Consider the following 23,062-nt stretch of genomic DNA (forward strand, 5'->3'; position numbering starts at 1 on the left):
ACTGATGCAGTTAAATAAACCAGCAATGCTGTTTGATTTGCTGGGCAGATTTACAATAAGCAATGACGAAATCAGTCTCAGTACAAACATGTCCTTCAGCTCCCTCCTGTGGTTCAAAGAAACAAAGACAACTTGCATTTATAATGTGCCTTTAACACAAAAGATACCAAGTCACGGCAGCGAGTGTAACGCCCAATTTGACATTGAGCAACATGGAATATTTTGGCAGCTGATTAAAAGCTTGTTTAAAAAGATAGGTCTCAATGAGTGTTTTTAAGGAATAGAGAGAGAAAGATAGAGAGGTGTAAGGAATGAATTCTAGGACTTAGTGCCTTGGTAGCTGAAGGCATGCTGGCCAACCATGGAGTGATGAAGCCCATTGACCATAATTAGGGAAGTAGAGATATTTTAGAGTATTGTGAGGCTGGAGGAGGTTACAGAGATTGGAAGGACCAGAGTGAAGGAGGGAATTGAAAACTAGGTTGAGAATGTTAAGTCAAGGTGCTGTTCCATGAGTAGCAGGGACAATGGTGAATGGCATTTGATGCAAACTAAGACATGACCTTATTCAGAACTTTGTTGTCAAAACGTAGGAAGGACAGAATGAAGAAACACAGCCTGGAATTGCAATGGAATAGTCAAATATTGAGGAGACAATCACGAATGAGGAATTCAGTGGAACGTGAACTGACATGGACTGGAGTCAAGTGATTTTAAAGCCATAGAATCTTAAGGTCATAGAATTGCTGCATAGAAGTTTGTTCAGCCCATTGGGTCCATGCGGGCTTGGAGCAGAGCATCAGTCCCATTGTCTGCTCCTTCCCACAAACCTTGCATATTATTTTCCCTCGAATGTCAATCCCTTTCAAAAACTCTGATTGGTTCTGTTACCATCATCTTCATTATCCACCTCCTTCCTATCTGCTCTCAACCTCCTTTACCTGAATGAGATCAGCCCCATCGTCTCCAGTCTAACACTGTAATGAAGTCCCTCTTCTCTGAAACCATTATAAGAAATCTTTTCTGCACCACCTTTAGACCTTCATATCCTTCCTAAAGTGTGGTGACCAGAACTGGACACCGTGTGGCTGACCATGTTTTGTACAGGTTCAACATATCCTTCCTGGCACCATGCATCCGTTTAAGAATCCTGGATCCCATAAATGTAACAGAGATGGAAATGTATTGTCTTATGATGGCATGATTAAGTTCAATTCAGTGAACACTGAATTCACAATGTCAATAACTTTTACAGTTTCTCAGATTAATTTACGATTTTATTTAAATTGTGCTAATGTGAGTGGTGAGATTGATATCTCATGAAACAGGAAGAGACAAATCAGACATTTTTTAATGAGACTAATAGTGTTGGAGGAGAAAAGGAATTTTGTTATCTATGACTAGAAATCATTGACAAATAGCATAAGATCACTCAAGGTCATTGTAAAGGCTAATGTAATAATGACCTTTGATGTAAAGAATCCAGAATACAAATATGAGGACATAATGAAGTACAGGACCTTGTACAAACACTGTCAAACATACTGGAATGATTGTATTGGTCATGAAGTGATGCAACATGTATTCACCAGAATTATGCCACAAGTTAGACATCTAATTTATGAGGATAGAAATGCATTGAATTAACTTGCAGTCTACTGAGTTCAGAAAGTTGAGAGTAATCCAATTTAGCTATTTAACATGATAAAGGGATGCAGTAAGAGAGATATAGAGGAACTAGATAGGGAAATTAGATCCAGATGTTTTGGAAAGAATTCTTCATGGTTAGGGATATAATCAGGAGTCATTTCCTTAACAAACTGTGGATTGAGTCAATTGAAAATTTCATGACTTCTTTCTTTAGGTGAAAGGTATCAAGAAATAAAGAACGAACATAGTAAAAGAAGCTGTAGTGAATATGAGCGGTGATTTTATGGAAAAACAGAAGGGAGCTCTGGAGGCTGAATGACTTAGTCCCATGCTAATGTTTGAGGTCTTGTGCATTATCTGCCCAACGTATGACTGCAAGAATTAACACCCTCATTATAGAGTCATAGAGTTATACAGCAAGGAAACAGTCCCTTCAGCCCAACTCATCCATGCCAACTAAGGTGCCTACCTGAGCTAGTCCCATTTGCCTATGTTTGGCCCATTTTCCCTCTAACGTTTTCTATCCATGTACCTGTCCATATGTCTTTTAAATGTTGTATTTGTACCCACCTTTAAATACTTCCTCTGGCTGCTTGTTCCATATCCCAACCACTCTCTGTGTGAAAAACTTGCCCCTCAAGTCCCCTTTGAATCTTTCCCCTCTCACCTTAAACCTATGCCCACTAGTTTTAGACATCCCTGCCCTGGAAAAAAGACTGTGACCATTCACCTTTTCTATGCCCCTCATGATTTTATAAACTGCTATAAGGTCACCCCTCAGCCTCCTTCACTCCAGAGAAAACAGTCCCAGCCTATCCAGTCTCTCCTTATAACTCAAGCCCTCCAGTCCCAGCAACATCCTCAGATACACCTGGTCATTCTTGGTCAGCTGTGTATGATTCATTTTGCTTGGATTATTTTTTCATTTATTCATATTTTTTTCATGATGTGGGAGTTGCTGGCAAGGCCAGCTTTTATTGTTTGTATATAATGCAGTCACTGAAGTTGATGGGGGGTCACATTCTTGAACCAGTACTGCCCTTCTGGTGAAGGTTCCACCCACAGTGCTATTGGTTGGAGTTGCAGGAGTTAAACCCAGTCACGATAAGGGAACTGCAATATGTTCCAAGTCAGGATGGTACATGCTTGGATACTGTTCCCAATTCCCCTAATGCCCTTGCCCTTCTTGGCAGCAGAGATTGCAGGTTTGGGAGATGTTGTAGGATAGCCTGGGCAAGTAACTCCAGTGCATTTTGTAGATTGCACCTATTACAGCCACCGTAGTGGAGGGAAGGAATGTTTAGGATACAGGATGGGATATCAGTCGAGCAGGCTGCTTTATCCTGGATGGTGTTGCTCTAAGAGTTGCTGAAGCTGCACTCACTCAGCCATTTGGGGAGTGTTCCATCACACTCTGATGGGAGAAAAGGCCTAGTTGTGTCAGGAGACAACTCACTTGATGCAGGATACTGATCCTCTGACCTGCTCTGATAGTCACAGAATTTAAGTGGCTAATTTCTTTGAGTTTCTGGTCAATTGATGAGTTGATAAAATAAGCAGAGCAATGGCAGTTGGAATGTATTCCTGGTAAATGTGATGTAGCTTCACCAGGGCGACACTTACCTTTCGGTATTTCTGGAACTGTTCCCATCTGCCCTCCTCAATGAAGCAGGGTTGATCCTGATGCAGTTTTACTCCTGATGTGGCATACATGCTAACTGTCTGAAGTCAAATCCCTCCCCTGCTATAGGATCAGATGGTTTTCTCCCTCCATTAAAAAGATCACAATTTCCATCAGCTTTTCTGCAGCTGAATCCCACATTAACGCTTTGTTCGACTAAATTATCCCAATACTCAGCAATATCCTCCCATCTTCTACAAATGTGAGCTCTTCTAAAACCTGCCAACTGTATCCTAATTTGTACCACAGCATGTTCACCTTTATGCCTCTGACCCACACGAGCGCTCTGACCCCTCCCCTCCCCCCCCCACCCCCCCCCCCCCCCATTTGATGCATAAATTCTCCTTGTGTTCGAATCCTTCTAGGGATGCAGGGTAGCACAGCAGTTAGTACTGTTGCCTCACAGTTCCAGTGACCTGCATTTGATCCTATCCCTAGTGCTGTGTGTGTGTGTGTGTGTGTGTGTGTGTGTGTATAGAACCATAGAACAATACAGCACAATACGGGCCCTTCGGCCCACCATGTTGTGCCGACCTTCAAAAACCACTCCTAAGACTATCTAACCCCTTCCTCCCACATATCCCTCTATATCTTAACTTCCTCCATATGCTTATCTAACAATCTCTTGAACTTGATCAACGTATCAGCCTCCACCACCACCCCAAGCAGCGCATTCCATGCACCAACCACCGTCTGGGTGAAAAACCTCCCTCTGACGTCTCCCTTGAACTTCCCACCCATTACCTTAAAGCCATGTCCTCTTGTATTGAGCATTGGTGCCCTGGGAAAGAGGCGCTGGCTGTCCACTCTATCTATTCCTCTTAATATTTTGTATACCTCTATCACGTCTCCTCTCATCTTCCTTCTCTCCAATGAGTAAAGCCCTAGCTCCTTTAGTCTCTCCTCATAATCCATACTCTCTAATCCAGGCAGCATCCTGGTAAATCTTCTCTGCACCCTCTCCAATGCCTCCACATCCTTCCTATAATGAGGCAACCAGAACTGGACACAGTACTCTAAGTGTGGTCTAACCAGAGTTTTGTAGAGCTGCATCATTACTTTGCGGCTCTTAAACTCGATCCCATGACTTATGAAAGCTAACATCCCATAAGCCTTCTTAACTACCTTATCCACCTGTATGGCAACTTTCAGTGATCTGTGGATGTGAACTCCCAGATCCCTCTGCTCCTCTACACTGCCCAGTACATATACATGGGTGTCTGTATATGTGGACTTTGTACATTCTCGCCGCAGCCATGTGTACTTTTCTTCCACATCCAAGGACATACTGGTAGATAAATTGCCCATTGTAAGTTACCCCTTACTAAAAGTATGTGGCAAAAGAACCAAAGGGGAGTTACTGGGCAAGTGAGAGAAAATGAAGCAACAGTGAACTAGGACTGAGAGGATGGCTTTGCTGGGAGGTGGCAAGGTCCAGATGGGCCAAGTGGCCTCCTTCTTTGTCATAATTAATAGGTAAATCCCCTTCACTTCCTGTCACCTCCTCCAGCCCTACAATCCATTAACAAGAGTAATGCTCGAACTCTAGTCCTGTTTATTTCTCACTCCACCACTGGTAACTTTCCGTCACCCTTCTCAGGCCTTAAGTTCTGGAATTTTCTCTGTAAACCGCCCTTCATCTTCAAGATGCGCCTTAAGGCCTGCGCCCAACTGATGCTTCTTTTGTCATCATCTTTGTCTTGGTATCAGTTTTCATTTGATAATTCCCCTTGGGATACGTTATGTTTAAAACAGTCGATGAATGCATGTTGTTGATTGGTGATATAGAGTCTGAGGCGAGGAGGTTGTGTTAAAGTCCATTGGTCTGGGCTCCAATTAGCTGCAACACTGGGCTTTGGAACATGTTCGACAGCCTATTAGTGTTAATTTCTTTAAGTGATGATTTCACTTCCAGCAACGGCAATCCAAACCTGGAGGGGAAGAAATGAAGGCAAGAGACTTAGGTTGCGTTAATGATATGAAAAGGGGGGAATGGGTTAGGAATTAACATGTTTTATGAGACATATTGAGTTCATAACTGGTTGTAAGTGCCTTAGAAGCACTGAGTTTGAGGAAGATGTGAATGAACTATGTAATTAAGTAAACCCTGAATAGACTAGCACTGAATGAGGTTTAAGGGCATTATTTCTTCAGAGAGGCACAAGTGACTGTGCATATTCAAGCACACTGTAATTAAGATTTCTGGGTACAGTAGAGATGGTGGTAAAGGATAGTTAATGGACAGTCACTCCAATTGTTGCACCTCAACCCTGCAGCACTGACCTAGCTGTGGTCTTTAATATAATGAAGGCCATGTGGCGACTCACCGTCTAGTCGGGCGAACCGGCTCGGCAGTCGGGTCGCGCGGCGTCGGAGCGACGAGGCCCAAGATGGCGGCGGGCCTCGTCTTTCCGAGCGACGGGGAGAACCCGCGCGCGGGAAAGTCCTGATGACGTAGGACTTACGTCATTGCTGGTTTTTTTGGGCGGGAGTTTTTCTCCCTTAAAGGGCCCGCACAAGGCGGGAAAATAAACCAGTTCTGTTTAGCAATCCTCCGAGTAGAGTCTTGTTTTATTCCGCGGTAGCAACCGCTACAGCCAGCTGATTTCACACAAAGCGACAGTGTTGCAATTACCCAGACGTGACTCTAATTGCAGCATTTCATAAGAAAACGGATTGCAACATCTACACTGTCGGCACTGTTTGATTCCAGCATGATGGTAACTTCACTATTACATTGGTTGGGTGGATCCGCCCAAGAAATCAACTCATACAGTCATGCCAAGTCCTGTCCCAAAGTCTTTAGCACTCTTATCGGCTTTAAAATAAGTAACACCAACGTTCATGCATTCCATTAATTTTATTCTACCAGACAGTCATTTCTGAACAGCAGTAGAACAGACATTTTTGTGTAAAGATACTAAATAAATGCTTAAAAAATCCCATAAGACAGATGGCACAGAGAAGAATAAAACTAAGCTGAGTACAAGAAAAAAAGTTTATTTTTCACATTTAAAGCAAGCATCAAAAATAAATATTGTATCCTCTCTCAGTAACAGAACAGCTAGGCGGTTATAAGAATGAAGTACTGTAAAGGGTGGATGGAATGCTGCTCATAACATTCCAGAAGAGGGAGAATATAAAATACATGATGTTTTCTTGGTGTTTTACTGACTGGCATGTGCGCAAAATTATAGTCGGTAGCACAATGAAGGAAAGCCTGCACAAACTGCTGATGTCGACAGTGTCAGAAGGAATGATTGTATGTAAAATGTCCGGTCGTGGACAGCTGAGACCTGGTCCTCCGTCTCTCGTGGCCAGAATTCAGATGATCGAAGTCTGAAATGAAGGATTCAGAGCAGTTAAAACAACACCTGCAGAGGCTGGAAACTTGAAACAAAAAATCCGAAACATCCCAAACTTGTGGAAAGAGAAACAGTGTTAAAAACAGAAAATGCTGGATACACTCTGCAGGTCAGGCAGCAACTTTGGAAAGAGAACCAGAGTTAATGGCCTTGGAACTTGCAATGGGAGTGATGATGTACATATCAGATTTCACCTTCATTATTCACCGAAACAGAGGATTTTACCATGTTTGAATCTGTGTGTGGAAATCTGGAACTAATTACCAGGGATTTGATGCAATCCTGCCTGCTGTGCATCCAATTTCAACAGAGGACTGAGATCTTAAGCCTATTGCCCAACACTTGCAGAAGAATTTACAAGAAGATTGTGTGTCAGATCTGAGTAGTTGCAAGGAGTGTTTACCCAAAGATTTTAATGGTTTTGAGAGACTCAGGTAATCATTTGTAAATTTAAGAAGACTTTCCCAAGGTCAATTTATTTAAACTAAAAGAAATCCAGTTAATTGGTTACATGAGAGAGCAGATGCAGGGTGCTGGCTGCAGAAACTCAGATTCCATAATCTGTAGCCCTTTGTCGTCTCCACTAATCACCTCCCAGCCTCTGTCATAATCTCCACCCCTCCCTCCCCAACCTGGCTCCATCTGCCCATCAACCCCTCCTCACCTGGATCCACCCATTGCTTGCCAGCTCCTGCCTCACCCCTCCCCCTCACCTCTTTATACTGGCTGTCTTCCCTTAGTTCTGATGCAGAGTCTCGTCCTGAAATGTTGACTATCCACAGATGCTGCCTGACCTGCTGAGTTCCTTGCTCTTTTTCCTTAGGTAATTAGTTGTTTTCTGAAGTGTTTAAAAGTATTTTAAATGTTTTGGAGTTGTTTAATTTTTTTTGTTTGAAGACTTCCAGTTATGGCTGGGGCATGACTTAGCTGAATCACTTTTTTGGGGGGCAGGTTTCTGGGTGGGGCTAGGCTCATCAGTCCCACTTGATGTCTTTAAGCTATTAAGATATTATGGTGTTGAAGGACATACCACGGATGTTGAGGGAAGTACGGGAGGAAATCAAGGGAGCGCTGACTATAATTTTTCGATATGGGGATGGTGCCTGAGGACAGGAAAGTGGTGAATTTTATGCCTTGTTCACAAAAGAAGAAGGAGCCCAGTAACTGCAGATGAGTCAATTTAATCTCAGTGGTGGGAAACCTTTTAGAAACTTCGATCCATGTTTGGATTAAACATTACTCAGTTGAAAATGGATTAAGGCAAGCTAGAATGGATTTTTTAAGGGCAAATTGTGTTTAACCAATTTGACAGAATTTTTTGAAGAGGCTACGGAGTTGATGAGGGTAATGTAGTTGATGTGGTGTCCAGGACCTGCAGTTGTTGGACATAATGTTCGATAAGGTGCCGCATTACTGGCTAATCAGCAATGTTGAAACACGTGGCATAAAAGGGACAATGATGGCATGGATACGAAGTTGCAAAGTAACAGAAAACAGAGAGTCATGGTGAATGATTGTTTTTGCAGACTGGAGAAAGGTGTTCCCAGGGACTGGTGTTGAGGCCGTTGCTTTATTTGATCTATTTTAATAACTTAAACATGGGTTTAGGTTATTAACATTGCAAGCCACAATTTCAAAACTTGCAGAGGGCATAAAACATGGCAGTAGTGTGAACTGCAAGGAGGACTGGGATAAACTGTAGCAGGACATAAACAGGCAGACTGAATGGGCAGATGATTGCCCAATGCAAAGAAATGTAAGGTGATGTAATTTGGTAGGAGGAATGAGGAGAGGCAATATAAAGACTGTTCTAAAAGGGGTGCAGGAGCAGAGGAACCTGGAGATATGGGTGTAAAGATCATTGAAAGTGACTGAGCAGGTTGAGAAAGCTGTTCAAAAGGCTTACACAATTCTAGGTTTTATTGACAGAGGCATGGAGTGTAAAAGCAGGGAAGTCATGCCAAACCTTTATAAGACACTGGTCTAGCCTCATTGGAGTCAAAGAATCAGAGCAATACAGCATTGAAACAGGCCCTTCGGCCCAACTCATCCATGCCAACCAAGATGGCTTCCTGAGCTAGTCCCACTTGCCTGCATTTGGCCCATATCACTCCAAACCTTTCCTGTTCATGAACTGTCCAAATGTCTTTTAAATGTGGTAATTGTACCCACCTGGCAGCTTGTTCCGTATCCCCACCACCCTCTATGTGAAAAACTCATCCCTCAGGTGGCCTTTAAATCCTTCCCCTCTCACCTTAAACCTCTGCCCTCCAGTTTTAGACTCCCCGACCCTGGGAAAAAGACTGTGACCATTCACCTTATCTCTGTCCCTCGTGATTTAATGAACCTGTATAAGGTCACCCCTCAGCCTCCTTCACTCTAGGGAAAAATGTTCCAGCCTAGCCAGTCTCTCCTTGTAACTCAAGCCCTGCAGTCCCAGCAATATCCGTGTGAAGCTTTTCTACATCTTCTTTAGCTTAATTCCATCCATCCTACGGTGACCAGAACTGTACACAATATTGTAGCTGCGATCTCACCAACGTCCATTTGGCCCATCGAGTCTGCTCTGCCATTTGATCATGGCTGATTTATTTTTTCCTCTCAACCCCATTCTCCTGCCTTCTCCCCGTAACCTTTGATGTCCTTACTAATCAAGAACCTATCAACCTCTGCTTTAAATATACCCAATGACTTGGCCTCCACAGCTGTCTGTGGCAATGTATTCCACACATTCATCACCCTCTGGCTAAAGAAATTCTAAAGGGATGTCCTTCTATTCTGAGTCTGTGCCCTCTGGTCCTAGACTCTCCCACTACTGGAAACATCTTCTCCACATCCACTCTATCCAGGCCTTTCAATTCAGCTGTAACATGACATCCCAATTCTTGTACTCAATGCGCCATCAGATGAAGGCAAACATACCATATTCCTTCTTCACCACCTTGTCTCAAGAATGAAGCTGGAAGTTAGAGAAATCGATGTTGATAGTGTTGGTAGTCCCCAACCTGATGGCAGTTTTGGTAGCCTCCAACCTGACGACATCAACATCAATTTCTCTAACTTCTGGTAACCCTTCCTCTCTGTTTCCCCCTTTTCTCCCCCTTTTGTTTTCCTTCAATCCTGTGGCCCCCTCACCCCTTCTCTTTCCCCTCCCCCACCTTCATGACCTGCCCATCACTTCCCTCTGGTTCCCTACCTCCTTCCCTTTATTCCATGGTCTACTATCCTCTCCTATTGGATTCCTTCTTCTTCAGCCCTTTGCCTCTTCTGCCTATCACCTCCCACCTTCTCACATCATTCCCTTTCATCCCCCCTCCCCCATCTACCTACCTTCCCCCCTCACCTGGACTCACCTGACACCTGCCAGCCTGTGCTCCTCTCCCTCCCCCTACCATCTTATTCTGCCCTCTTCCTTTCCAGTCCCGATGAAGTCCTGAAACGTCGACTATTTGTTTCCCTCCATAGATGTTGCCCGACCTGCTGAGTTCCTCTAGCATTTAGTGTGTGTTGCTCCAGATTCCAGCATCTGTAGAATCTCGTGTCACCACCTTGTCTACCTATGTCGCACTTTCAGGGAACTATGTACTTGTATCCTAAGGTCTCTCTGTTCTACAACACTCCCCAGGGCTCTGTAATTCACCATGTAGGTCCTGTCCCGGTTTAACTTCCCAAAATGCATCACTTTGCACTTGTCTGAGCTAAATTCCATCTGCCGTTCCTTTGCCCAGTTTCCCAGTTGATCTAAGATTCCGTTGTGACCTCAGCATTGAGCAGTTTTCTGTTCAATTCTGGTCACCTCATTATAGAAAGGATGTGAAGGTATTAGAGAAAGTCCAGAAAATAAAGATTCCTGGGATGAGGGACTACCACTGCAAGGATAGATTAGAGGTTGGGGTTTGTCTTTTTTTGAGAGAAGAGAAGGCTGAGGGAAAATGTGATGGTATATAAAATGATGAGGGTTCTGGACACAGTGGAGAGTGGGAGGTTGTTCTGTTTGTGGAAGGATTGAGGACTAGAGGTTATGGATATAAAATAACCAACCCCATGCCCCTGGATTCTCCTTAGATCTAAAAATCTGTGGGTAAGTGCATACATTTTATTGAGGTCAGTGACGAGCACACTCAGTTCACCCTGACAATATAATCTGTTGCATTGTTTCATTGATGAGAGGTCAACCCAAAACATTAATTCTCCTTCTTTCACCATAGATGCTGTCTGGCCTGCTGTGTGCTTCAATCATTTAAAAAAAAATTAAAACTAATTATTTCAGATAAAACAAGCTTTAAAGCATGTATCTTTTAAAAACATGTCAATCTGTGCTGAATTTAAATTGATAGATAATTTCATGGCAATTTTTCCATTTTGTGCCATTGTTGTTTATTTCAAAATATAAATACACTAAGTCCTTGTGATCCACTGCTTAACTATCCGCAGATCCACATTCTTGTGAGGTCAGCCATGTATTATTTGGAGTGTTGGTAAATATAGCGTGTTGCTCCACAGCCTCCTTCTGTGGTGTCGGTGAATCCTGTTTGCCATGAGATGGATTGATTTGATATACATATGTGCTGAAACTTACATATTGCAGCCTCAATATCATTGCCAATGGCATTAGTGGTATCTTTCTTTTGTTATCGGTGGGAAGTCCATGTCCCTATCTCTTGTGGATGCGAAGGACTTAGTGTAATTCAAAAAAATGAAACCAAAAATTGGCTCTGAATTACCAGAAGTAATTAACATTAGACAAATTCCTCACATGTTAATGAATCATCAGTACAGCACAATTGGCACTTTTCCTTTTTCTATAAAGACAGCCAATAGTTCTTTGAAGAAGAAAGTTCAAACAGATTACGATTTATCCCCTTCAAACGCTGATCCCCAAATTTCCACATATCATTGAATAAATCTCTAAACAATATAACATTGGTTTGTCAGGTCCCAATATTAATTTATATTTTTGTCATTCTTTGACTGATCCTAAATGTCAAGGATGAACAAACTAAATTAAATATCTTTCTTTGGTGTGTGTGTGTGTGGTGTTCTTTGTTCTTTTGAGTTCATCCCCATTCATTATTTTCTTTTCTATGTGTCATTATAATTTTCAAGAAGTTATTCCTTTGTTACACGAGCATAATTTCACTCGTCATCTCAATTCCAAAGTTAAACAGTTTCTCTCGATTGTTTCTCTGTTGCAGCCAAGGAAGATCTTGTGACTGTGTGATAGTGAGCACAGTCTTGTCATTTTGTCATTGGCCATTGGAATATAGACACTTCTTAATATCACTATAGGACTTCACTTCAGATTAATGGTTTCTCCTTCTCCAATTTCCCTCTTCATTTTTGGAGGTGCCATCTAGTGGTGGGACATGGGTTCATGGGCTCCAGCAACCAATCTTTGTGCACCAGTGTAGTCTAGGGGACCGGTGAGCTGGTTGAAGATGGCAGAGTTTGGGCTAGTATATGGGTTTCTGCTCAAACCTAACTTGGACCATTTTCTCTGGAACATCGGAGGCCGACAGATGACCTGACGGAAGTATGTAAAATTATGAGAGGCTTAGATAGGTAAGATAGTCAGAGTCTTTTTCCGGGGTGGAAATGTCAATAGGTTTAAGGTGAGGGAGAAAAGTTTAGAGGAAATTTGAGTTTTCTTTACAGAGAGTGTAGTTGCCTGGAACACGCTGCCAAGGGAAGTGGTAGAAACAGATAGAATAGCAACATTTAAGATGCATTAAGATAGGCACATGAACAAGCAGAAGATGGAGGGATATAGACCATGTGTAGGCAGATGGGGTTAGTTTAGATTGGCATTATGGTCGGCACGGACATCACAAGCCAAAGGGCCTGTTCCTGTGCTGTTCTATGTTCTAATTTCATCTAAACATAACCTGCTTTCCTGCCACACACTCTACCAGAAGAGCAAAAAAATATAAGGAACATCAGTTCCATTAAGACTCCAAAAGTAAAACAATGCAAATATTGGAAATCTGAAATAAAAAAACAGAAAATTGTGGAAATGCTCAGCAGATGTAGCAATAACTGTGGAGAGAGGAGACAGTTCATGTTTCAGGTTCTGATGGTCATCAATCTGACGTTAATTTTGTTTCTCTAGCCACAGATACCTCCCGACTCTCTGAATATTTACACTATTTTCTGCTTTAAGTTTCATCTAAAGGCATCAGCTATTACATCCTGAAACAGTATTCTTTTGCAGTCCTCTTCAGTTTCTTTCACAGAAGTACAAACACATTCAAATTAGGTTCTACATACAATATCTTTGCAGATAAATTAATGGATAGAGGTGGATTGCTCTCAACAACTCCTCATCACCAGCTCTCGCAGCTTGGAACATTTGACATTGGTGAATCCTGGTCTATTTCTATTAAGTAATATACAAGTTCCTATGTTCCAGATCTTAAAGATGTTCCTGAAATTGGACAAAGTGAAGGCCACACCAAAGAATGACCAAGACTAAGGGATATGTCAGGATATGTTAGGGTTAGTTTTGATAAACTTAAGTGTGGGTAGAACTGATCACTGAAGTTAGAGGAAGTCAGGGCTGATGATTCTGCATTGGATTTTGGGATTGATCTTCAGATGCTTGCTATATTCCACTGACTGAGCCATCGAACACCTTTATAAGAAATGTGCATTTTATGAAGCAGTATCTTGCGTGAACTTTCGTGCACACAACACAAAAACATAACCATGATATGCTGTGATCATATATTGTTATATAGCCCACACTGCCAAACAGGGTGGTGGAGATTGATTCAATAAAACTTTAAAGGGGATTTGACATGTACTTGAAGGGGAAAATCATTCAGAACTACAGAGATGTTGCAGGGAAGGGAAATTACTGGACAGCTCTTTCAAAGAGCAGGCACAGGTGTGATGGTTGAATGGCCTCTTTTAGTGCTAAGAAACTGCGTGGGTGAGAAAAATAAATAGACCCCTAAAGCCTGTCTCATTCAATTAATGGTGCCAATGTGTGCAGTAACCACCAATGTCCTACTCTAACACCACCTCCAAAACTGCAGAAAAATCTCATTGAATATTCTAAAGCATTCCACTTCTGCAGATCTCTGTTACCTCCTCATTCATTTGCTGATATTCAGCAGCATTTTTTGCATCGCCATCTGCCTCTCCTGTTTCTGAGCCACTCTTATCTTCTTCCTCCTTGATATCCTTATCACCTTCGTCTTTGCCTTCCTGGTCAGAGGATTTCCGCAACTGCTTCGCAGATTTCTGGAAAACACAATCTCAGCAATTGAAATGATCGGAGGAAAGAGATTGTTTGTCCCAAGTCCCCATTGTGGAAACGCAACAAAGTTACATTGAAGAATCTGGAGACATCCCAGGATCAAACAAAACAGCAACCTCAGCTTCTGAGCAGGTTTGTTGGTTCACTTTTTGGTCCAATTGATAAAATAAGATGGGGGTAAACTTATTCTCTGGTCTATTTTCTGACGTCAGTTTTTGAATATAAATCAATGCTACATGTTTATTCTTGTTTAGCAAACAGAAGTAAATCCCTAAAAAATCAAGCCTCAGTTGCCATAAGAATCAGTGAGAAGTCACAATGTGGTTCCCAAACTCCTCCTCATGAATTCATTTGCCATGTAATGTAGTAATTACAATGTGATTTTAAGTGTAGTGGTTGGCTTAAATTCTGAAGCAACCAACTTCAATGAGAAAACATAATCAAACTTTATAGGCAGGCATCGTCCAGCACTAGAAATCCAATTGTCTCTCTTGATCATCAGATTTAAATGGCTAGAGCTAGAGATATAGTTTACAACATGGCTCAGAATGCTTATCCTTCAGTGGTAATTATATAGACACAGGGTGAATCATTTCTCATTTGTCAGGGCTGGAGGCTATCAAGGTTGAACAGCTCTTAACTAAGACAAGATATATGGCAAACCATGTGCCAGCTTTAAACAATCAAACTCTCAGAACAACCTCAAAACTGCAACTTGGCTTTCAATTTGGATTCCTCGTATACTAGTAACTATTCTGGGACAATTGTATCTACTGCTCATGATCTCTATCACCAAGAGAGGAATAAGTCCCCTCCATGTCACCTATTCAAGGTCATCCTGTATTCATTTTTAACAGCCTTAGTACCTCCCCAGATTTCTGCAAATGTGCACCTCAAGGGTTCTTTGTTCCTGCCTTCACTTTGAAATTGCACTTTTAGTTTATTCTTCCTCTCTTCATTTTCCTGTCCAACTGCAATCACTTTGCACATTAATTTAACAATACTTTTCCCAGTCTGCCTTTGTTCTCTTGAAGTCCACTGCTGTTTTCTCACGATTTAACACTTTTCCAATCTTCATGTGAATGTGTGTGAGTAAATGTCCAAGATATATATAAAAAAATTACAGTAGTCCAAAGCTGATCCAGACCAAACTTCTCAACAAGCTGAAGAACAACTGCTTGGGACTATCCACTTCCTTCTCTCCTTTAGCCAATTTTGTATCTACAGTCCCTTCATTGCTTCAATTAAGCTAGCAAGTCATGTAATGTTTTTGGGGAATTAATATACAAATCAACCAAACTACCTTTATCCACTCTCTCAGTCACTTCGTCAAGGTTACCAACTGTGTTAGTCAAACATAATTTGCTAGCAACTAAAAAGTGCCAACTCTTATTGATTAACCCTTATTCTTCCAAACCACAACTAATGTGAGTTTGGCTTACTGTTTCTACAAGTTTCCTCACTGCCATTGTTAGACTGACCAGCCTGTACTTACAGTTTATTCCTGTCTTCCTTTTTCGAACAGGGGTATAACATCCGCACACCTCAAGTCCTCTGGCACACTCCCATATCTCAGTAGAACTGAAGTATTCTCTCTTGGACAGTTACCATCATCACACCAACAATACAAATGCTGCACTAGTTCTAGAGCAAACTCATCAATGCTTCCAATGAGCTTGGAGAGATGAATGATAAATATGGCTTTGTCAACATTATTCATGAGAATGATCCTTTTTAAGTAGAGTGGGCAGAGGTTCCAACAAAAGGCCTGTTACGGGACAAATGATAGGGCAGCGATTCAGTGCTAATGGTATTAATGAAGTCCATTCTGACCATTGAGGGAGTTAAGCAGTTCTCCATTCCCTGCACCAGATAATGTTTTATCTGTTGTAGGCAAAGGTTTGCAGATGCCTCTTCATTTTTGGTGCCTTCCACAAACTATTTGCAAAATGGTACAAATGGTTTATGCCGTTTCTTTGAAACCTCTGCAGTCTTGTGTGCAACTTCAACCATTTAGTACCAAGTCAAGGTAAAATTGATGGGAGTATTTAGTTAGCATCAAGTGGATCATTTGTCAGTCCCGAACAGATTAACAATAAGGCCTTTCTGGCCACTTGAAGAATTTTGGCTTATAATCACATAGCATCTCGCATGGGTGGGCCCATTTGCTTCGCTCATCTTCAAATGTACCCGAGGAAGCATTGATAGAGAATCGCTATAATCAACAAATCATTTTGATCCTCATGAGTAGGTGCACCACAGATTCACAAGAACAATACCAGTGCTTAAAGAGTTAAATTATGAAGATAGGTTGTATAGATATGTAGGTTCTGATGGAAGGTCATCAACTTGAAACATTAACTTTATCTCTTTCCACAGATGCTACCTATTTCCTCAGCATTGTCTGTTTTTATTTGCACAGAACTGTATTCCCCTGAAGCTTGAAGGGTCAATGCTCTTCAAATAATGAAGGATCTTGATGGGGTAAATATTGAGGATCAATCCCACTGATTGGGGAATCCAGAACAAGAGGGAGTAAACTTACAATCAGGGTTGGAGAATTTAAAAGTAATATCAATAAGGACATTTTCAGATGCAAGGTCATGGAACTCTGAAATTCTTTCCTTCAAAAGACATTAGGTTAATGTTTATATTCCCATATTTTCCTTTAACACAGAAGAAGGCCATTCAACCCATCAAGTCTATGTCAGCTCTCAGAACACTCTCATCAGTCCTGTTCCTCCACATTTGCCTGCAACCAAATCTCTCTCTCATACCAATCAACTCCACTCTGATTCTTGAACCTCCCATCAACATTAGAGGCAGTTCATAGTGACTGATTACCCTGAACAGCACATCTTTGGGATGTGGCAGGAAACTGGAGCACCCAGTAGAATCCGTGTTCATAACGAAAACATACAAGCTCCCAAGGACAGCACCCGAGATCAGGATTGAACCCGGGTTGCTGGAGCTAAGAGGCAGCAGCACTAACTGTTTGCCACTGTGCCTTCCTCTGGGCCATCTGGTGTTTTCAAGTCTGAAAATTTACAGGAAATGCTGTAAATACTTTGCAGATTAGGGACTATCTGCAGAGTGAGAATTAGAATGGCTTCAAGTCCATGACATCAGCGGTCTTCAATTTTAAATAATCCCTCTCCCCCTCCTCCCCCAATGTTCCCTCACCCACTGACCATCTGCCAGTTTCCATTTTTATTTCAGATTTCCCATATCTACAGTGACTTGCTGTGGTGAGGTTGACAGATCTTTATTGGTCAGGGTATCAAGGGATATAGAGTGAATAAGGTTATCAACACTGGAATTCAAAAATTAGGGACTGGATGTTGTTGGTGCTGCTGTTGGCAGGTCTCTGTCAAGAGTTAAATGCAGCTCAGATACTGCTTGTTATTTAAAAAAAGTACAAAGACACAAACTTAAAATATTGAGAAGCCCTCTGTGGTTTATAACAACTTTGACAAATGGGGGCATGGATTGCCAGCTGACAAAGTTTGTGCATTATTTTGCTTTTCCATTAAGAAGTCTTCCCTGTGGTGCTTGCCACTGCAGCAGTCAGAAGGCACGGAGACCAACAGTGTCCCAGAGCCGTTCAGTTTGAGGTGAAACTCAGATTAGATCTTTTGAGGGTTGGGGTTGGAAAATTCTATGAGCTGCAAAAGCATCCTGAGCTGACTGCGTACAGGGCAGCAGTTTTTCCCATTCAGATATGGGGCCTCCCTTGTGATTATGGTACTCAGAACCCTGGAAGCAAATACGAATGAAATTGAGGGGCAGCATTTAATTTAATAGCAGATGATGGTTAGGGCTTCCTGTTCCTGTGTCACAATATAAAAACTGGAACAGAACCTGCTGGCTGCTTCCCTACCCAGAATTATTGTCCCCGTGCCATAACTACCCAATTGAATGGGAAGGGAACAATCTTATTGGCCCTTTGCCTCCTGATCATATGGTCTGAGCAATGATAGGGCCAGTGGGAGCACAATGGGGAAGCCCCACCCCCAAATGTCCCTGACATCTCGTGACAAATGAAAAAGCAGCTTTGCTCTCTATTAATGGCACACTTTAATAGTTCCCCAATATTTCTATCATTCAGAGACTTGTAAAAACTATTAAAATTGAAGCAGATAAGTTAAAAATCTAAACTTACTAAAAATAAATAAAATAGGGTAATAAGTAACATTTCTGATTGCAAAAACTAACATAAAGTGAGATAAGTTAAAGTGGCTCATCTTTTCTATCCTGAAATTCCTTTTGAAATTGATGGGATGTTGGATGTGAGAGGTGATCTTCCCTATTAAGACTGGGAATTTCAGCAAGAATGGGCTTGCTGCTTAACACTGTGCGAATCCCAGTGACAGAGTGAGCAGGTTTGATGTTCTAAATCTATCAGTAAGCCCTTGATTTCTGCACTTGACAGGCAATGCATTTAAATGACTAAATGCTGACAGTTCTGTTCAGAACTGCAGAAAATAGCCAGAGATCTAGCCCATTTCAAAGTTTCTTTCAGGGGAAACCTTTTTATTTGTTCAATGAAATTTACACACTAAAAGTTACAAGTAACCATTTTGAATCTGCAGCAATCCATGCAAACTGAGCCCAAAATGTCTGCTGATTTCTGTTTATGATGTTTACCATTATGCTGCAAGCCTACTTAATATGCAGTAAATTCAGACATCACCTTCAGAAACCAGAGGCACACATCAAGCATTATCAATTTATAAATTATAGTAGCTGCGTACTGTCGCACAAGATGTCTCTGTCTCTCTGAAGACCTGCTAATTTGCTGGTTTATTTTACCCTTCCACAGGCTGGGGACAAAGAAAAGAATGCTTAATCGTACTGCACTGAGGTTGTCAGCAGGTGGCAGCACTATTGTACATCTCCATTGTAAATAATGACCCAGTGTTTCCTGGAAAGAAGCATCTTGTTAGACTGCAGCCATCACTCCTTAGCTTAATTTTTTTTTGCCCAGAAGTTACAGGGATAAGCTGAGAACTGTGACACCTGGGACTTTTGTGGATGACAGATCTGACAATCCACCTCCAGATACAGTGTGATTTAAGTGCTGGGGGAAAAGAGTAATGATGGAGTGCAAATCAGAGTCTAATCATATACAGAGAGAGAGTGTTATAGAAAGGTTTGATGAATGGAGAAATTACACAGAAAGAAAATTTGAAATTAAAAAAAAAGTTTAACTCTCCAATAGCAATTTATCACCTCTTACTGTTCTGTGCTTGAAATTGAGAGTTCATTGTTTAATTTCTCCCTTTCTGGAATGGAGAGGTTGATTGACATTGTAAAAGCATAAATCTCTTCATTAAGAAGGTATTTATGCTCCTAAAGAGCAGCTCTAATTTACTGGGCTGAGTTAACAGGGTGGATCACGCGTGCAGATGCTGTTACTTAATGACATTCATGTGGAGGTTGAAGGCAAGCTGCTGATCTCACAAAGCCGACAGCAGAAGGGCACATGTTGTTCATCAACTATTCGAGGTAACTTCTTTGCCAAGCTTTGCTGGATTATTTGTACACTAACAAAGCTAGTTGTAATTGAACAGGCCTAAGAAAAGAAAATGCTGAAAATACTCAGCAGGTTAGGCAGCATCTGTATTGGGAGAAACCAAGAGGTAATGTTGCAGCTATCTAGGACCCTGGTCACTGAGAGGTAATGTTGCAGCTATATAGGACCCTGGTCAGACCACACTTGGAGTACTGTGCTCAGTTCTGGTCGCCTCACTACAGGAAGGATGTGGAAGCCATAGAAAGGGTGCAGAGGAGATTTACAAGGATGCTGCCTGGATTGGGGAGCATGCCTTATGAAAGCAGGTTGAGGGAACTCGGCCTTTTCTCCTTGGAGCGACGGAGGATGAGGGGGGACCTGATAGAGGTGTATAAGATGATGAGAAGCATTGATCGTGTGGATAGTCAGAGGCTTTTTCCCAGGGCTGAAATGGTTGCTGCAAGAGGACATAGGTTTAAGGTGCTGGGGAGTAGGTATAGAGGAGATGTCAGGGGTAAGTTTTTTACTTAGAGGGTGGTGAGTGCGTGGAATGGGCTGCCAGCAACGGTGGTGGAGGTGGATACGATAGGGTCTTTTAAGAGACTTTTGGGTAGGTACATGGAGCTGAGAAAAATAGAGGGCTATGGGTAAGCCTAGTAATTTCTAAGGTAGGGACATGTTCGGCACAGCCTTGTGGGCCGAAGAGCCTGAATTGTGCTGTAGGTTTTCTATGTTTCTATGTAACATTTCAGGTCTAAGGCCCTTCGTCAGAACTCTGCCCATCTCTCCTCGGTTGTGTCCTGAGTATTTTCTGCTTTCATTTCAGATTCCCACCATCTGCAGTTTTGTTTTCAACTAAGCTGCTGTTGCTTTGACAATGAATTCTGGGCTACTTAATGAATAGATATTATTTGACAAACACTGTCTTACAAAGTGAGTGTCTCCCAGATAAAACAGTTTAGTTTTCCTTCGGCTCTGTCACCAAGGATAATGAACACTATATGCTGTCCATTGTAAACAGTAGTTTAAATGGCTTGTTTCCAACTATGTGTTGGAAGTTTGATTAAAAAAAAGTTGCTTTCTATTTGGATTCAGAGGTTAGGAGTTGTTTAGGTGCTGTGGATTTCAAAATTACTGAACCCTGAGTTAATATTTTCCAAAATTTGTTGGCAGTTCATCCACGCAGGAGTTGTGTTGCATTCAATATTTAATGTAAAAAGAGGAGCGCTCACTTTGGAAAGATCTGATTAGTAACATAGCAACTTTGAAAACTTGTTTCAAATCAGTGATTTCTTCAGGAATGTAACAGTCTGGGTTGGATGATTAGAGATTCTCAGCAGCGATTTGAATTTTGATTCTTGATTTTATGTAAATGTTATTGAGGGCATGAGAGTCTCGCAGGAACATTTGGTGGGCTATTTTTGGAGGCTCATGTGTATGTCACTTCAGGCAGTTATGCAAAGTATTGCTCCATCATGTACATTGCTTATACAGAAATAAAGATTTGTAATTTATCTCCAGCAGAAAGTCATACTTCACATACTTCCTTACAACGTAGGAGGAGGCCATTTGGCCTGTTGAGTCTGTGCCAGCTCTCAGGGCATTCCCATCAATTCCATTCCTCCACTTTCCTGTAATCTATTCCTTTCTTTCACACCTATCAACTCTCCCTGATTCTCCTATCATCCATCTATACTTGGGGTCATTTAAATAGCCAATTAACCAACCAGCACGTCTTTGGGATGTGGGAGGAAGAACATGCAGACTCCACGCAGACCAGAGGTCAGGATCGATTCCGGGTAGGTGGTGATGTGTGATAGCAGCACTAACTGCTGGCACACTGTGTCAACTATTTCGCTGCCATACCCAATGACAAAAATTATCTTGGAGACACAGGAGACTGCAGATGCTGGAATCTGGAGTGACACGCAACGCGCTAGAGGAACTCAGTGGGTCGAGCAGCATCTATTGAGGGAAATGGACAGTCGAGGTTTCGGGTCGAGACCCTTCATCTGGCCTGAAAGAAAGAGGGGAGATAGCTAGTATAAAAAGGTGGAGGGAGGGGGTGGAAGAAGAGCTGGCAGGTGATAGGTGGATCCAGGTGAGAGGGGTGATAAAAAATTACCTTGTTCCATGTGACTTGTGATAAAGCATGAAAAATAGTGACTCCAACAAGAGCACATGACCTGAAACTGGCCATGATATTTGACCCTAACTTTACTTAACTCCAGTTTCCTCTCCTCTTCCAGCCCCTTATCATGGGTCTACCCAACCCCAACCCCACCCCCACCATCCCATTTCTACTGATCTTTTCCCAGCCTCTCCTCCTCCACCAACCTTGTTTTATTGATCTACCCAAGTCCTCCACCTTCCCTGTCTGATGTACTGAAATGCCCATACTCTGCTATTCCAAGTTTTCTGAGCACACAAGAGACGGTGTGTTGCTCCAGATTCCAGCATCTGCAAAGTGCTGGAGGAACTTAGTGGGTTAGGCAGTGTCTGTGGAGGGAAATGGACAGGTGACGTTTCAGATCAAAACCCTTCATCTGGTCCAGGTGAAGGGTCTTGACCCGAATCATCAACTGTCCATTTCACTCCACAGATGCTGCCTGACCTGCTGAGTTCCTCAAGCATTTTGTTTGTTGCTCTAAGTTTTCTGAATTTCTGCAAGCGTTAAAGAGCTGTTTCCTCAGCTAGACAGATGGATAAGTCCTACCTGCTTGAACTTGCTCTCTTAACTCTTCCACTTCTCCTCCTTTAAGTCATAAAACAATAAATTCTCTGACTTACTATGAAGCTCACCAAATGAAAAGACATAGAACAGTGTTATTCAGGAAAAGGAAACACTATGTTAAGGCAATACTAGGGACAAATGTTTTACAATCCTCTTTGAAACTCACCACTTAAAATGGAGGGGAATTTTAAATGAGATGATGTGCTATTGTTACATGAACAGGAGTTCTGAAGGCAACTCGGACAGCACATAAAGGGAACCAATGGAGAAATGCAAATTACCGACAAAAAATGCGACAGATGATAAAGGCCCATTTGATTTGCTGTCATGACTTGACAGACTGATATGACCCCCAACAGTAGTTCCAAGAACTTCAATTAAGTTGTTCCAAAGATTTGCCACAAAACTATTTAAATATTCAATATTCTGGGTAAGATCAATTTCTGAAGATTGATTCCATGCAATTTTCTTGCAAACAAGAAATAATTTTAAGAGGGTTTTCAAAATATCCAGAGATAACATTGGAACATGCACTTGATGCTATATTTAGAGAATACAGAAATAGTCAATTCTTTTACCTTAAAAGCAGCTTTTTTCCGTTTTGAACCTGCTTTTTCATTTTTGCTCTTAGCTTTACCCTCCTCATCCATTATCTCTGCCCCTTCACCTTCACTGCTGGCATCTGCTGTATTTCCCCCTTCTCCTTCTGTCTCTGAAGAACTCTGTTGCTGTATCGCCTGAAACAAAGACACAGCAAGGTAGCAAAAAAAAATTACAAATGCTAACAAAATGAATATGCTTAAAAATAACCGTCCATTAGAGGTTCAATATGAACACCCAAAATCTATGTTCTTTT

General features: G+C 41.8%; 1 protein-coding gene across 1 annotated transcript in view; it reads right to left on the reverse strand.

Annotated features, from left to right (window-relative positions):
- Positions 1 to 6,176: 6,176 nt before the first annotated feature.
- LOC127584105 (hepatoma-derived growth factor-related protein 3-like) overlaps positions 6,177 to 23,062 on the reverse strand; it is a 104,315-nt gene continuing 87,429 nt past the window's right edge. The window contains exons 4-6 of the mRNA XM_052040675.1: positions 22,785 to 22,943; positions 13,786 to 13,941; positions 6,177 to 6,670 (exon numbers count right to left, since the gene is read on the reverse strand). Coding sequence (XP_051896635.1) covers positions 6,656 to 6,670; positions 13,786 to 13,941; positions 22,785 to 22,943 — 330 coding nt within the window. The 3' untranslated portion in view covers positions 6,177 to 6,655. The remainder of the gene's footprint in view (positions 6,671 to 13,785; positions 13,942 to 22,784; positions 22,944 to 23,062) is intronic.

Source organism: Pristis pectinata, chromosome 28, assembly GCF_009764475.1.
Source record: "Pristis pectinata isolate sPriPec2 chromosome 28, sPriPec2.1.pri, whole genome shotgun sequence".
NCBI classification, from domain to species: domain Eukaryota; kingdom Metazoa; phylum Chordata; class Chondrichthyes; order Rhinopristiformes; family Pristidae; genus Pristis; species Pristis pectinata.